This window comes from Natrix helvetica (genome assembly GCF_964273705.1).
Source record: "Natrix helvetica genome assembly, chromosome: 1".
Taxonomy (NCBI): Eukaryota; Metazoa; Chordata; class Lepidosauria; order Squamata; family Natricidae; genus Natrix; species Natrix helvetica.
This window is the reverse complement of record NC_138548.1, coordinates 73,755,559-73,770,883: the sequence shown is the minus strand read 5'-3', so window position 1 is coordinate 73,770,883 and position 15,325 is coordinate 73,755,559. Positions and strand designations below refer to the sequence as shown.

General features: G+C 46.4%; 1 protein-coding gene and 1 long non-coding RNA gene across 3 annotated transcripts in view; one reads left to right on the top strand and one right to left on the bottom strand.

The window, feature by feature from the left end:
- Positions 1-15,325, top strand: part of PAPLN (papilin, proteoglycan like sulfated glycoprotein) — a 105,262-nt gene that overhangs the window by 43,327 nt on the left and 46,610 nt on the right. For both annotated transcript variants that reach the window (XM_081936977.1, XM_081936976.1), the window contains exon 6: positions 12,852-12,982. In XM_081936977.1, the coding sequence (XP_081793103.1) occupies positions 12,852-12,982 (131 nt within the window). The remainder of the gene's footprint in view (positions 1-12,851; positions 12,983-15,325) is intronic.
- LOC309383922 overlaps positions 1-15,325 on the bottom strand; it is a 30,920-nt gene that overhangs the window by 133 nt on the left and 15,462 nt on the right. Inside the window, exon 2 of the long non-coding RNA XR_014173942.1 lies at positions 10,284-10,396. This is a non-coding gene — a long non-coding RNA (uncharacterized lncRNA). The remainder of the gene's footprint in view (positions 1-10,283; positions 10,397-15,325) is intronic.

The following is a 15,325-nucleotide window of genomic DNA, read 5'->3' as shown; positions in this document are numbered from 1 at the left end:
CGCTGCTCTGATCGCCCAAGACACGGCCTGGAATATCTTACGCACGACGAGATCTGCCTTCTTATCCTCTGCCTTCAGACAGTCGGCGATATCTCCCGTCACTACCGCTGAGTGTGAATGCATGACAGTAGTTTGGTTCAGGCTTTTGCTGAGGCTGTAACGCAAGTAGGCCGTAAGAATGTGACCTTTAACATATATAGTGCTTGCATAGAATAAGAATGTGACCTTTTAACAGAGTGCTTGCACAGGATATTGGCCGACCACAGTATCTGAATAACCGTTCATATAGCTTAAAATATCGCTTGCATAGGATGTTGGTTAACCGCAGATATTTGACTGTTTGACTGTTATATGGCAGATGTTAGCCCACCTTTTGCTGTGACACAGTTGTTATTCGCTTCTTGTAGAAAATTACTGAAATGTACTTTCATATATGTATCCACTCCCCCGCCCTTGCAAATCTATACAATAAAAGGGGTTGTACAGAACATGTCAGGAGGTATGTAACTTACACCCTCCAGGCATCCTGTGCCTGCCTACCTCGAACTAACTCTTTGTGTAGTGTCTTAATTTGCGGCCTTCGTCCACGTGTGGACCCTCCAAATTCCCGGTGAGGACCGGGGCTCGTTCTCCCACCCAAGGGAGAACCCTGAAGGCCCAGACAGGCGAATCCGGACTCGAGTGTGTTGCAGATCTCGTTGCAACATCTGGGGGCTCGTCCGGCTGATTGTCCTGTCTTGGCGTCTTCGTGGGCACGATCGTTGTCTAGCGGTGTGCTCTCCTTCACTCCTGTGACCTTACCCGGCCGGAAGCGCCACTGTGCACACGTAAGTCATGGGCTCCGCGGGCTCAAAAGCTTCTGCTCATCACCGAGAGGAGCTTTTCGCTCTCGTGAAGCGTTCAAATTGTCTCCAAAAGATTAATGGCACTACTGTCTACCCTCTTTCTAAAAAATCTATCGCTTACTCTTTATCCTAATTCTCCTTCAGACGATTCTTCCGTTTCTTTTGTTCCTAATCCTTCTCCTTCGGACGAAACCCCGAAGGTTTCACCACCTCCTTATGAGGCCCCCAAAGTCTCAGTCGCTTCCTCCGCTCCCCCGGCGGAGACTTCTGCTTTTTTTCCTACTGAAACTCCTATTGACTTTCCTGACGTAGATCCACGGGCTGGCTCCTTTTCTGCCTTTGTTGTCTTGTATGTATGTATGAAATGAAGGAAGTTCCTACTAAAGGTTTGCCTTCAACCTGAGTAAAAACCCTCTGCACATTTTTCTGACCAACCTACTCTATTAGTCCTAAAGTAAAAACCTGGCCTCCGGAAGGCAGTTTTGATTTAGATTTTGTCAACAAATTTGCTGATTTTTTGGCCACCATCAGATGAATCAAGGGCCCCACCCAGATGCAAATGATGTGTTAATGAAAGTCTCCATACATCTTGGATCTTTAAAAATATGCCAGCATGAGCCAACCTAGAACCCTGGCTGAATGCAAACAATGTGTGGACAAACATCTCTGTACATTGTTTTTATACATCTTGATATTTAAAAATGCCAGCGCGTGCTGGGATATCAAGATAGAATTTGGATCTTTAAAAATTAGCCAGCGTCCGTTGGCAGATCCACATTAGAAACGAACACCCCAGGGCAGAGACAGGCATTAACTATCTAGTGCTTAAGGAGATAGAACAGCCGGGTCACTTCAAGCAAAAGTAAGAAATTTAGCAGGTAACAAAAAGGTAAAGCCTGTCTGAATGGAAGACCTAGGTAATTGGACTTGATTAATTTGATGTAATATTTGTTAAGAAATTCTTAGGTGTGCATCTATACACTGCTCTCTGAGTTTTCACATGCTTGGAGAACGAGCCATGGTATTTGTGCATGTATGTGTGTGTGTGTGATTATCTCCAGACCTGGAGGGAAGTTGAGATCCTTTAATAATAGAAAATGGAGCTCATTGGCTTATGTACAGCTCCCTGAAGTAATTGTAATAACTGCCTTGCATGAAGAAAGAATGAAATGGGATTTTTATATGTGAAATTAATGATTGTAGTGCAAATGTGAGTAGGTTGATGGTAAAAGTTGGTATGAATGGTTATTTGTTTGAGATGGTATAGGTTTCCTGCCTAGGCAGGGGGTTGGATTGAAGGACCTCTAGGGTCCCTTCCAACTCTGTTATTGTATTGTATTGTATTGTATTGTATGAATTGTAGATTGTTTTAATAAAGCATGACTGCATAAAATGTTATAGTCTTTTTTGTTCCAACCTTTTTTGTTTGAAAGGAGTTATTTTGCTAATTAATTTATGGCAGCTATTGGGGAATTTTTGTTTGGATTTGTCCGTTTTTGTCTGCCGCTATTTAAAGTTTTTTATTTGATTTATTTTTTCCTTTTTTTGTGCCCTTGCCACAGTTCAAAAGATTAATGAGATTTTGAGCATTCCATTTGTGGTTTGCGTAACTTGTCAGCTAATTCTTTTGATGTTTTTTTTTAAAGACAACAGACTCCGTTTTAAAATGTTTTGCCATTTTTTTAGGCAGTAAAATTAATAACCTTGGGTTTTTTGTAGAAATTGGACTGATTTTATTAACATTATTTTTTCTATTCCAACATTTGATTTTTTTATTTTATTTTCAAAATAATTTTTTTTCAGTGTCTTTTAATTGACTATGTGGTCTGTATGACTTTTCTGCTTGCCTATTGTTTTTAATTCTTTGCTTTCATAAGACTGTTTTTTTTTTTGGATGGAAGATGAAATTGTTTATAAGGACTCTTATGAAAGTTTCCTACCTTGCAATATTGTTGTTTTTGTAACTCTAAAAATTGTTTTTTGCTATTTTATTTTTTCACATTTTTTTAATAAGCTTTTTAACTATATTTCTGACTTTTATTATGTGTGTCAATTTATTTTTATTTTTTTAGAAACTATGTTTTTTTTTTTTAGATTTATTTTTGATAATTTTTTTTTTCATCAAAATGCCTGGGGACTGGCACAATTTTGCCATATGCCACTCAACCAGGCCAAGCAAATTGTTTTATTTTGTTCCCAGTGTTTTGGGGCATCCCCCTCTGGGGACAAAGAAGTTAATTTTTATGATTTGGCCTCTAATCACTATGGCAAATGGATGTCACCTATGTTTTCTTTTTTTTGGCTCCTTAGAAATAAATTCATTTATTTAGTTAGGGGGTTGGACTAGAAGACCTCCAAGGTTTTTTCCAACTCTACTATTGTATTATTATTGTATTATCTATTTTTAATTTTTGGCCACATTTTTTTATTTTATTTTTCAGCCTTTATTGCCTTGGGCAAATTTTTTTTAAAAAAACTGACAATGGCCTGGCCTATTTTTTATTGGCCTTTTTGTAATTTTGTACTAATTGCACCAGTTTTAATTTTTTGGGTTTTTCCTTATAATTCCACAGGTTAAGCCATTGTGGAACGTGTTAATTGGTCCTTCAGGGACTGTTTTTTCAAACATATAAAAAAGGAGGGATTTTGGGTACCTAGTAATTTGGTGTACCCCAATTTGGCTAATTTGGCATAGGTAACACAATAGATTTAAAAAGTTTGTTTGCCTCCCCCGCAAGGGGGACGAGGATATGCTGTGCTTGTTTTTACAGATTTTTATGGATTCTAGTACGTGATGTTTGTCTAGACAAGAATATTGTCGTACCAGTTCCCAAATCCAGTTCCAGAGATGACCACGATGACTTTACAGACAGCACAGTGGCCAATACGATCTTGCCAAAACAGCTGTCCAGTGATATGAAAAACCAAAAACTACCAAAGCAGTGCTGAAACAACGACACGACAACTTATGTGCTGCCATTTTTGCCAAGTTTTTAGTTATCATTAGTCATCATTTGTTTATGTTTACTTGTTTTGTCATCTCACCAAAAAACTCATTTGAACAGTGACTGCAATAAAAATCTATGGGTGCAACTAACATTACACACACTGACTTGAACTGTACATGAAACATTTGCTTTTTATATGCTTGGATCCTGTTTGAATTTTGCCTGCAGTAATTCAACACTTCATTGGTTCGAATTATAAGACTATCTTTCATTGAGGATTAATTGCTTATGATCCTCCCTCTGATGCAATTGCTTTGTATATATTGATAGTAGCAGTTCCTAAAAATGTAATATGTGTTAAAGTAGTTAACTGTATATTTTTAATAAGCCTTATTGTCTCTTATTTCTTCCTCCTATTTTGCTCTTAATAACAGTCATGCCTTTCTTAATGCTGATCCGGAGTGTTGGATGTGTCTTTTTTTCCAACCACCATTTTATGAGGCCATAGGTTCTGCCCTACCTTTTACCAATAGTACCTCAGATACCACCTGCCGGTGGTCTAATTCTTCTATAACAGTGACTTCAATTGAAGGTCAAGATTGTTGTATTGGATATGTACCCTATAACTTCTCTCAATATTGTATTAATGCCTCTACAGAATTGTATCATCAATGCACCCTTTACTTGCCTAAATTTCGAATGTCTTAAATTGATGCCGATCTCAAACGCATTGAACAATCTATGGTTGCTCTTCAGAATTCTCTCACTTCACTATTTGAGGTTGTTTTACAGAATAGAAGGGGTTTGGATTTGCTGTTTTTAAAACAGGGCGGGTTGTGTGTAGCTTTGAAAGAAGAATGCTGTTTTTATACAGACAGTTCAGGCATTGTGCTTGACTCCATGGCAGAACTAAACACCCGATTAAAAGATAGAGAGTCAGAACGCTCCAAGTCTCACATATGGTATCAAGGAATGTTCAATTTATCACCATGGCTAACAACCTTGCTTTCAGCACTCATAGGCCCTTTGATTTTGGTTTTGCTTGCTTGCATTATTGGTCCTTGTGTTATGGGAAAATTGCTTCGATTTTTGCGCAGCCGTTTAGGTGATATAGATAAAGAGGTTAATGCAACTAGAAAAGATCTAAACCTACTGCAAAACTTATTGCCCTCCTCGTATGACTCTTGCAAACAACCATTGCTGACATTTTCGGATTCTGATTCCGACACAGAAAGTGAGATTCAATTCCCGGATAGGGTGAATGGTTCTTCTCGCTGCCTATCGGAGGGTGGGTCGTTAGAGGAATGCATAGCCTTAGAGGGATATTGACCTCCTTTTAATAATAAAAACAGAGGAGATGTGAATGCATGACAGTAGTTTGGTTCAGGCTTTTGCTGAGGCTGTAACGCAAGTAGGCCGTAAGAATGTGACCTTTAACATATATAGTGCTTGCATAGAATAAGAATGTGACCTTTTAACAGAGTGCTTGCACAGGATATTGGCCGACCACAGTATCTGAATAACCGTTCATATAGCTTAAAATATCGCTTGCATAGGATGTTGGTTAACCGCAGATATTTGACTGTTTGACTGTTATATGGCAGATGTTAGCCCACCTTTTGCTGTGACGCAGTTGTTATTCGCTTCTTGTGGAAAATTACTGAAATGTACTTTCATATATGTATCCACTCCCCCGCCCTTGCAAATCTATACAATAAAAGGGGTTGTACAGAACATGTCAGGAGGTATGTAACTTACACCCTCCAGGCATCCTGTGCCTGCCTACCTCGAACTAACTCTTTGTGTAGTGTCTTAATTTGCAGCCTTCGTCCACGTGTGGACCCTCCAAATTCCCGGTGAGGACCGGGGCTCGTTCTCCCACCCAAGGGAGAACCCTGAAGGCCCAGACAGGCGAATCCGGACTCGAGTGTGTTGCAGATCTCGTTGCAACAGCTGAGGAAGAGGCCAGACTAACCACTGGAGCGTCCATGGATGGAACCTGTAAAGCTTGGGCAAAGGAGGCATTGAGATTGTAGAATCTATGATCCTTGCTCCCTGGAGTGAGGAAGGTACCATTGAGACTTGAGTACTTCCAGGAAGAGCTCAGAGGTTGGAATCTCCTCCTTTTCAACCTGGGGTCTATGGGAAGGCCCCTTCTTGGCCCCCCGTTCATGCTAGGAACAGCCGCAGCTTGGTTGGGATCAGGAGGGCTGTCCTGATCTGCTGTGGCCTTGGCCTTGCACAGCAGGGAACTGAACAAGGCTGGAGCAAATAGACCCGTGATGGCTGGGGCCTCTGGGGCCTGGGATTCTTCATCCTCAGAGAACCCAAGATCCTTCTGTACCTCCTCCTTTGAATCTGACTCCTCGCTTGCAGTGGAAAGGGAGAAAGCTCTGAGCTCCCTGGCCCCTGTTGGTTCGGGTTGGTCTGGATGACTTCAAGGGGCCCCACGTGAAGACTTTTGCCTAGCCTGTTGAAATTGGTGCTGCATGCCTGAGGAAATCCTTTGGGCAGTGGCTCTGGCAATAACATTTTGAAAACTCTCTGAGAGCTCTGGGTAGGCAGGGAAGAGGCTGGGTGGCTCCAATGCCAAATTAGGGTCAGGGAAATCAGGAGCCAAGCGCTGCCTAGGGAAGCTAGTAATGTGGCCAAAAGGATCTACCCTTGCCCTTGCAGGGTGCGAAGGTGATAAGGGGGGGTACAAGGGACTACCCCCCCTAGGAGAGCCACATGGGGAGACCGGAGAGCCAGAAGGAACTACGTCCAGGTGAGGAAAACTGCGTGGCGAGCACGATCTGGACTGGGAAGGACTGATGCTGTCCCTGATCCGCCTTCCAGCCGCCCTGGTGATATGAACCTCCTGCTTGGAACCCTCCTTCCTAGAGGACTTGGAGGTGCACTTCCTATGGGTGGGTCTCCCCCTTGTGCCTGGGTTGGCTCCCCAGGAGGGTCCCTCACCTGGATCTGAACCCCTAGGAGAACCGAGGGGTGCCACTCCCCCACTCCTTGTGGAATCCACCATCGCGCCTGTTATATTCCTTTCCTCCCCGACATACGACCGGGGATTCCCTCTGTTGACAGCTAGCAACAGCCATGCCGCGCCTGATTACATGCCGCGCCTGATTACATGCCGCGCCTGATTGGCTAAGGCGCGGCATGGCTGTTGCTAGCTGTCAACAGAGGGAATCCCCGGTCGTATGTCGGGGAGGAAAGGAATATAACACTCCTTCCCCCCCAGCGAAGACGCATGCGCGACAGAGGAGCATGCGTAGTCGCGAAGATACGCAGGGCGGCGACGGACACGCCCAGAACGCCTCAGAACTGGGCAGACCATCGGAGGAGGAGGTGGTGCCCGTGGGAGCTCCTCCCGGGAGGGAATGGAGCTCCGGGCGCCATCTTGGAGGCCTATCCCAGGAGGAGGAGGAGACTCTGGAGCAGGTAGGCAGGGCTGGGGTGGGGTGGCCGCTGGCGGGCTTGAGTCAGGGAATTTTGAAATACTTGAAGGGTAGGTCTGGCCTGATTGAGGGAAGGCCAAGGCGGGGTGCAACGCTGGAACTGGTTGCCCAACGGGGGCTGGATTGATGGAGGGCTGTGGCCAGCGGAAGGCGCCGGGCCCAGTCTCGGCTGGCAGGTTTTGCGGAGCGGGCAACGGCCACGGCGGAGGGATCGGTTGCGGCGCCAACCCGAGGGCCTGCGGTTGAATGGCAGAGGCCGACCCTGCAGGGTTGTTGGTTGGATCCAGTGGTATGCGACGCCTTAACTGATCCACGTGGCGGTGCCAGTCTGCACCGTCGGCGGTCCGGACCCTGTAAGAGCAGGAGCCGGTTACAGAGGTGACAGTGGCAGGCACCCACTTCAAGTCCCCCGAGAAGGCCCTTGCCCAAACCAGATCGCCCTCGAGGAACGAACGGGAAGGGGGTCCCAGGTTGCTCGGCTGAGCCTCAGAATAGGTTGGGTGCAACCTATCTAAGGTGGTCCGCAGGCACCGGCCCATCAGCAGCTCAGCAGGGGTTTTTCTGGAAAGGGGGCACGGGGTGGAATGCTGACCCAAGAGGTAAGCAGCCACCCTCGTGGGCCAGTCACCCTTGTCCATCCGTCCAAGGGCGTCCTTGGCCGAGCGGACAGCGCGTTCCGCCCGGCCATTGCTGGCCGGATGATAGGGGGCTACCGGGGCGTGCCGGATGCCCTGGGAGGCCAGGAATTCCTGAAAGACAGTGGACGCAAACTGGGGCCCATTGTCCGACACAACGACGTCTGGCAAACCATGGGTGGCAAACAGGTGCGTTAATGCACGGACAGTGGCCTCGGCTGTGGTGGAGGTCATGAGGATGAGCTCCACCCAGCGCGAGTAAGCGTCCACCACGACCAGGAAGACCTGGCCTCGGAAAGGCCCAGCGAAATCCAGGTGGAGGCGTGACCATGGGCTGCGAGGAATCTCCCACTCCCGCGGCGGGGCCACCCGAGGCACTGGACGGGAGACTTGGCAGGTCGAGCACCTGGCAACCCAGGTAGCAATCTCATCGTCCAGACGGGGCCACCAAACATAGCTGCGCGCAAGCGCCTTCATGCGCGCTATGCCTGGGTGGCCCTCATGGAGGCGAGACAGCACCTGTTCGCGCAGGGTGGGTGGAATGACCACCCTGTCCCCCCACAGGAGGCACCCACTGTGGAGAGACAGCTCTAGCTGCCTGGCCTTGTAGGGGCGGTAGTCGTTGGACACCGGCCCCCCAGGCCATCCTCGCAGGACCCAAGCCATCACCTGGGAGAGGGTGGGGTCGGCCTGGGACGCTGCAGCCACATCGCTCGCGGAGAGCGGCAAGGCCAGATCCGCAATGGCCAAAACAGACAGGCAAGGCACTGTCTGTGGGTTGGAGATGGGCAAGGGGCAGCGGCTGAGGGCATCAGCGTGCCCCAACTGCTTGCCAGGGAGGTAGACCAGGGCATACGAGTATGCCGCTAGGAACTCCACCCAACGGGTCATGCGGGGAGACAGGATGGGAGGGGTCGGACGGTCACCGGCCAGAAGCCCAAGGAGTGGCTTGTGGTCAGTGAAGAGGGTGAAATGCCGTCCGTACAGGTACTCGTGGAACTTTTTAACCCCGGACACAGCAGCCAGAGCCTCCTTGTCGATCTGGCTGTAGTTCCTCTCCGCTGGAGAGAGTGTCCGGGAATAAAAAGCTATGGGGGCTTCCGAGCCGTTGGGGAGGACATGGCTCAGGACAGCCCCCAAACCCACGGGGGAGGCGTCACACGCTAGAGTCAGGGGCATCCTGTCACTATATTAGACTAGGACTGCCTCTGACGTCAGCATGTCTTTGACAGCCGCGAACGCATGCGCTTCACGGCTGCCCCAGCGCCAGGCCGCGGATTGGTCGAGCAACCGATGCAGCGGCTCGGCTAGTGACGCCTTGTGCGGCAAAAATGGCGCGTAAAAGTTTAAAAGCCCTAAGAACGACTGCAGCTCCGCCTTAGAGGCGGGGGGTGGGGGCGTTCCTAATGGCTGCAACTTTAGCAGGGGTGGGGTGGATCCCGTGGGCATCTATGGAGAAGCCCAGGAAGTCCACTTTAGGCACAGCAAATGAACATTTGCTGCGTTTTAATTTGAGACCCGCGCCCCTAAAACGGTCGAGGACCTTCCCTAATATTTCGAGGAGTCCTGAGCAGCTGGAAGCAGCGATCAGGACATCGTCAAAATAGGGTACTACGCCAGGGAGCCCATGGAGCAATCGCTCCATGAGGCTCTGGAAGATCCCCGGGGCCACGGAAACGCCGAATTGGAGGCGGCGGCAACGGAAAGCCCCACGGTGGGTGACGATAGTCTGCGCAGCCGCTGCTTCATCATCCACTGGGAGCTGCTGGTAGGCCTGCGCCATATCCAGTTTCGCGAAAATACAGCCCTGCCCCAGGGAGTGGAGCAGGTGCTGTACAACAGGGACTGGATAGGGGTTTGCCTGAAGGGCCAAATTGATGGTGGATTTAAAGTCGGCGCAGAGACGTATGGAGCCGTCGGCCTTCATGGGGACCACTATTGGGGTCTCCCAACGTGAGTAGTCAACAGGCTCCAATACGCCCTGCGCCAGCAAGCGGTCAATCTGCTCATCAACTTTGGCCCTTAAGGCAAAAGGCACCCTGCGGGCCTTCAGCCTAATGGGAGCAACCTGGGGATCGCGCATGCATCCTCGCTGGGGGGGAAGGAGTGTTATATTCCTTTCCTCCCCGACATACGACCGGGGATTCCCTCTGTTGACAGCTAGCAACAGCCATGCCGCGCCTTAGCCAATCAGGCGCGGCATGGCTGAAGGCGGGCTGTTCTGCTATCCTGATTGGTTCCTCTGCCTGACAGCTCTTCGTATAAATAGCTGTCAGGCAGAGGGACGGGGGATTCTCTCCTGTATTTGTTCTTGCTGTTATATTGAATAAAATTGTGTTGGACGTTCCTCAGCGCGTCAAGCCTCGTCTTTCCCCACTCTTCTTCAGCGCCCTTACTCACGATTTGTAGCCTCTCTCTACCTCTCCTTCTGTTCCTACCAATCTGTAGCTGCTGCGTGGACTCGGTGCACCTTCAAATCCTCACGCTCCTCAGCTGTGTCGCCAATCTGCGGCCTGCAAGAAAACCAGCCCACTGCCTAATAGCTGGGGCCTTCCCCGGATTACCGGTGGAGTACAGGCCCAAAGTTACCCTCCTTGGTACTGGCAGTGGCTGCGAGCGCCTGCGGCCTCTGGTATCACAGCTCCAATCCCTGTGCTCCGTGCGTGTGCCCACACTTCCAAAATGGCGACCACTGACCACACAGCCCAAGTTTCTGTTCTGGCTCCGACTGAGCCGCCTCCTTTCCGGTCACACGATCATGTCCGCTGATCTGGGGCCGCCTGTAGCAATGCCTGGGGCGTGCGGCTTGGAGATTCCCCGCCGCCGCCACTGCCGCCCAGCAGTTTAAGCCCTCAGCGATGCAGCAAGTAAGCTTGTGCTAATGCCGGTAAGACGGGAGGTGAGAGGAGTTCAAGAAAAATCAAACGCTGAGAAAAGTCTCATACCAATGGAGAAGCCAGGAAAATTATCTCCTTCTGGGCTGAAGACTGAAGTTAATCTGGAGAGTCAGAAGGAGGAGCAGAGGGAGTGTCCTCAGATTTACCTCAGTCTCCGGGCAAATGGGCCGTGTTAATACCCATCAGTGACTCCCCCCACGCCCCACCTCGGAGATGTGATTGGGCTTTTCAAAAACTCAATAATGAATGGGAATGATGATTGATTGGTTAATTTCTGCTTAGAAAAAAGTCTGTTTCAGTGTGCACTTTAATGATATGTCTATTCATGGAAGAGGAATGCATTCCAAAGGATGATTGATATGTTCATTTATCAGGACTGCCACTGATCTGTAAGGCACCTTTGAACAAAATGTATTTTGCCACCCCTTCCGCATAATCATTTTACTTGCTATTTTTGAGAAACAGGATAGTGGTTAAGACTAGACAGGAAGTTTGTGATAAGCTTCAACAGTGGAGGGGTGTCGTTTTGTTGCTGCCTAGAGGAAGACTTGCCACAGCTCATATTTGTTAGGCTGAGCTTTCCAGAACTGTAACAATATGTGCATTGAAAGATGTTCTGGGCACTCATAGTTTCAGATTGTGCAATACATATGGTTTCTCTGAACTGATATATAGCATTTGTTTTGGAAGAAGTGAAATCTGATGCAGTTGGAATGGAGAATAGATTTTGAACACTTAATTTGGTGCCATTTCCCACCCCATCATGGTGCCTTTGTGCAATCTGATTGCAATGGCCCTTCCACTTACGATGAAGAATGAGAAAACAATAAAGGATACAATGATGACAGATTCTGAATAAGGCACAGACCGTTGTTAGTGTCAAGAATGGATCATGGGTAGATAGGCACAGAAGAAAAGAAAGTAATGAAAGAAACTAGAATTGAAGAATGGCTGCATGAAGAGAAAGTTCAAATCCTTATTTTTTTTTAAAATGAAGACAGATTAATCTCCCAACAGAATGGATAAAAGTGACCATACGAAAAGGAGATAGTGAAAGTATTTGGAATAGACTGAAATAAATGATGTATGAATGATGCCACAGAACCATGTTGAGTTTGTTTATGCAAAGCATTAAAATTGATGCTAAGTGGAGTTTAGGAGAATCATAACAGTAAATAAGGCAAGCCTGTCAATGTTTAGAGAGACTGAATGAACTGAAAAATGTATGAATGAAGAATGATTGTGTCAGGAAGAAAGGGGAGCACTGAAAGAGATCTGGCTGAAATGAGATCCCCCCCAAAAGGAGAAATGAGCTTAAAAAAATGAAAGGCAGTCTGTCAATTGATCTATAGGCCTGGTTCTATAAGATAATATAGTAAATGAAGTTGATGTACCTTATCCTAATTTAACTGTATTTACTTTTCTTACGTCATCTTAATTCTTTAATTGCTATATCTTGCTTGCTTTATCTTACTTTTTTTCTTAGCTTAGTCCAAAAAATAACAGTATGATGGGTAAGTCTATCATTTGATTAGCCATCAACTAAATGAACTATGTCCATCTCGTCACTATTTGCTGAATCCTGTTTATTGAACAAAACACAATTGGCACAAAACACCATACCAAAATCAAACCAAAACTATTATGGCTTAGAGCAGGGGTGTCCAAACTTGGGAACTTTAAGACTTGTGGACTTCAACTCCCAGAATTCCCCAGCCAGCCATGCTGGCTGGGGAATTCTGGGAGTTGAAGTACACAAGTCTTAAAGTTCCCAAGTTGGACACCCCTGGCTTAGAGTGTGAATGCAATGAACCCCACTGACGTTTTGAGCAAATCTTGTTTGGGTCCATTTCCAAATTAAAGATAGGTCTGATTCAAGCCTCAATTAACTGTGGTCCACCCTTTAATCTCTTATTCCAGGATTAGCATTCTTAAACCCTGGCCTGTTAAAGCCCAGTACGAGAATCTTAATAAAGTTCTGCTTTTCTCCATGTTGTAGAAAAATCAAAGTAAACAAACACATAAAAGTCAAACAGCAAAATAACGTGTTGCTTTTTGATTTTGCTCACAGCTCCCAATAAATGTGAATTAAATTGCATCCCAAAAGGAGAAAATTTCTACTATAGGCAGAAAGAAGCCGTCATTGATGGAACTACTTGCGAAACAGGGACGAACGATGTTTGCGTGCAAGGGACCTGCCACGTATGTATTTATCGCTTTCCGAAAGAATTCCACTTTTCCTGCCTTTTTTGACTCATAGATGAACTCTGAACTTCCTCAGACCACTAATGGAATAATCTCGTTTTCTCCTAGCACAGATTTATTCAGTAAGCTAAGATGAGAGCTTCAAATTCACATACCATGACTAGCTTTTTGTTTTGTTTGAACAATAGTTTTGTTGACCAAGCCATAATTGATGGCATTCGCTCCACCTGCTTAGCATTAAAACGCATTCTATAAATCATGTTGTCTGAGTCCACATAATATCTCAAGCCAGACAAAACCAGGGGTGAGGAGGGCTTTGTCGTCCAAGAACTGCCTTTATCTTAGGGGAGGGGTGTAGGCTGCTTTTAAGCAGGTGGGGCATCCCACGTTAAAGGAGGTATTGCAAGATTTGGCAAGCTTCAACATTTGCCTTCCCTAGAGCTAAAGCTAATAATCAGCCTTCTGTTGGGTGTTTTTTTTTGGGGGGGTGGTGGTTACTGAATATCAGCATATTGGCCACGCAATTCAATTCTATTCTGTCTTTTATTGCAAAGATGCCTTCCATATTTCTTTTGGCCAATTCAGTCTTTCCTCATTCCCCTGCCCATTTCTTCCAGCACTTTGTTGACTATAATCAGGTAGTCCTTTAGACTATCAAGAGTGTTTTTTTTTCCAGTCACTGTATAATTTGGGGTGAGGGCCTGACCTCTTGGGAGTTCCCAGAATAATTAAGAGATAGTCAGAAACCTGGGGAAGATTAAAAAGAAGTAGCCTTCTGGGGGAAATTCAGACCTAACAGATTAGATCAGAGGACTCAAGAGACCAAGGATTACTGTGTGTTTGTGTTTGCTGAGTTGTATGCATCTAAAATGCTCATAATGGCACTGGGAGATAACAGAGAGGGGAAGGGAGAGGATTGTAGTTCAGATGCTGTAAGATAAAGAAGTCTTTATTTTATTCTGCTAGTCATTGTTAATTTTAAGGGATGGTGCTCATTTCTGCTTCAAGACCATTGAGCCAGCACTATCTGAAGACATTTCTGTGGTCATGTGGGCAGCATGATGTCATGGAGTGCTGTTACCAGATGTTGATACCAGATGCTGTAGGACAGTGTTTTTCAAACTTGTTAGCTTTAAGATACAGTATGTGGATTTCAACTCCCAGCCAGCATGAAAAGAATGTCTGGGCCCTTCGCGTGTTAAAAGGCCCTTTTGGAAACAGTTCATGTCAGTGGATCTCCATCTTATAAACAACAAAGCCAAAGGAGAAATGAAGAATACACTCTTTTTTTTCCTTGGGAGAAGGCTCAGATGCACCTTGATTTTAAACTATTTTAGCTCCTGAACTTCCACCCTTGGCCACCAGAGGGTTTGCAAGGACCAGAAACCATTAACGGACCAAGAACATGACTGCTGGGGGAAAGCATCCCTGAGTTAGCCCATATTTTAACAACATGAATTTTGATACCCCCTTTGCTGACCCTTCTTTTGCTTTCTCTGCCAAATGGTGTCTCAATTATCTGTGTGCAGGCTTGATGGCAAAGCTATTGGTTCAGCTTTTGGGTTCTTCCTCCTTTCCATTTTCATTTAAGTCTGAAACCAACCAGAAGGGGAAACATTTCCTAATCAAAGTACAGTGACAGGAAGGGTGTAACACAGGATCCCACTATTGCTCAGCTTCTTCCTCTCCAATCCATTTGGTTGTAACCAGCACTGAATGAAGTTTTTTTTTTAAAAAAACAATACATTGATGTCACAAAGGGTGCCTTTTCAGGATATCTCTCTCTTCCTTCTTACGGGTCACAAATGCCAACTTACGCAGTCCTCTATATTTTGTTTGGGAGGCAGTGACAAAGAGCAGATCCTACTGGTCCCCTGAAATGTTATTTCAGCCTTGCACAAAATGAGTGGAAAAATACAGCAGAGTAGCATTTCACAACACTGTTAGAGCAATCTGGCACTGTTTGCACCATCCTGAATGATCACCATTTCAGTTCACCAGCCACCATTTTTTCCCACTCTCCCGTAAAGCAAGGAAAATGGTAGCATCCTCACGCTGTGGAGGTGGATGCTGGTTGTGGCAGGAAACACTTCACGTGAGGAGAAATGCAAAAAGAAGCCAGTGCTTAAAATGTACAACTCTGCATTCCTGTCTTCTTCGATAAACAAAATGATTACACAAAGGGAGAGGGGAGGAGGGAGGGAGAGATAGAGGGAGAGGGAGGGAGGGAGGGAGGGAGACCAAAACCCTCTAGCCGAGCATTGTTCCTGTCTAACTCTTTAGCAATAGCACTGCGACTTACTGTATATAGTATACCACTCCATAGTGCTTTATAGCCTA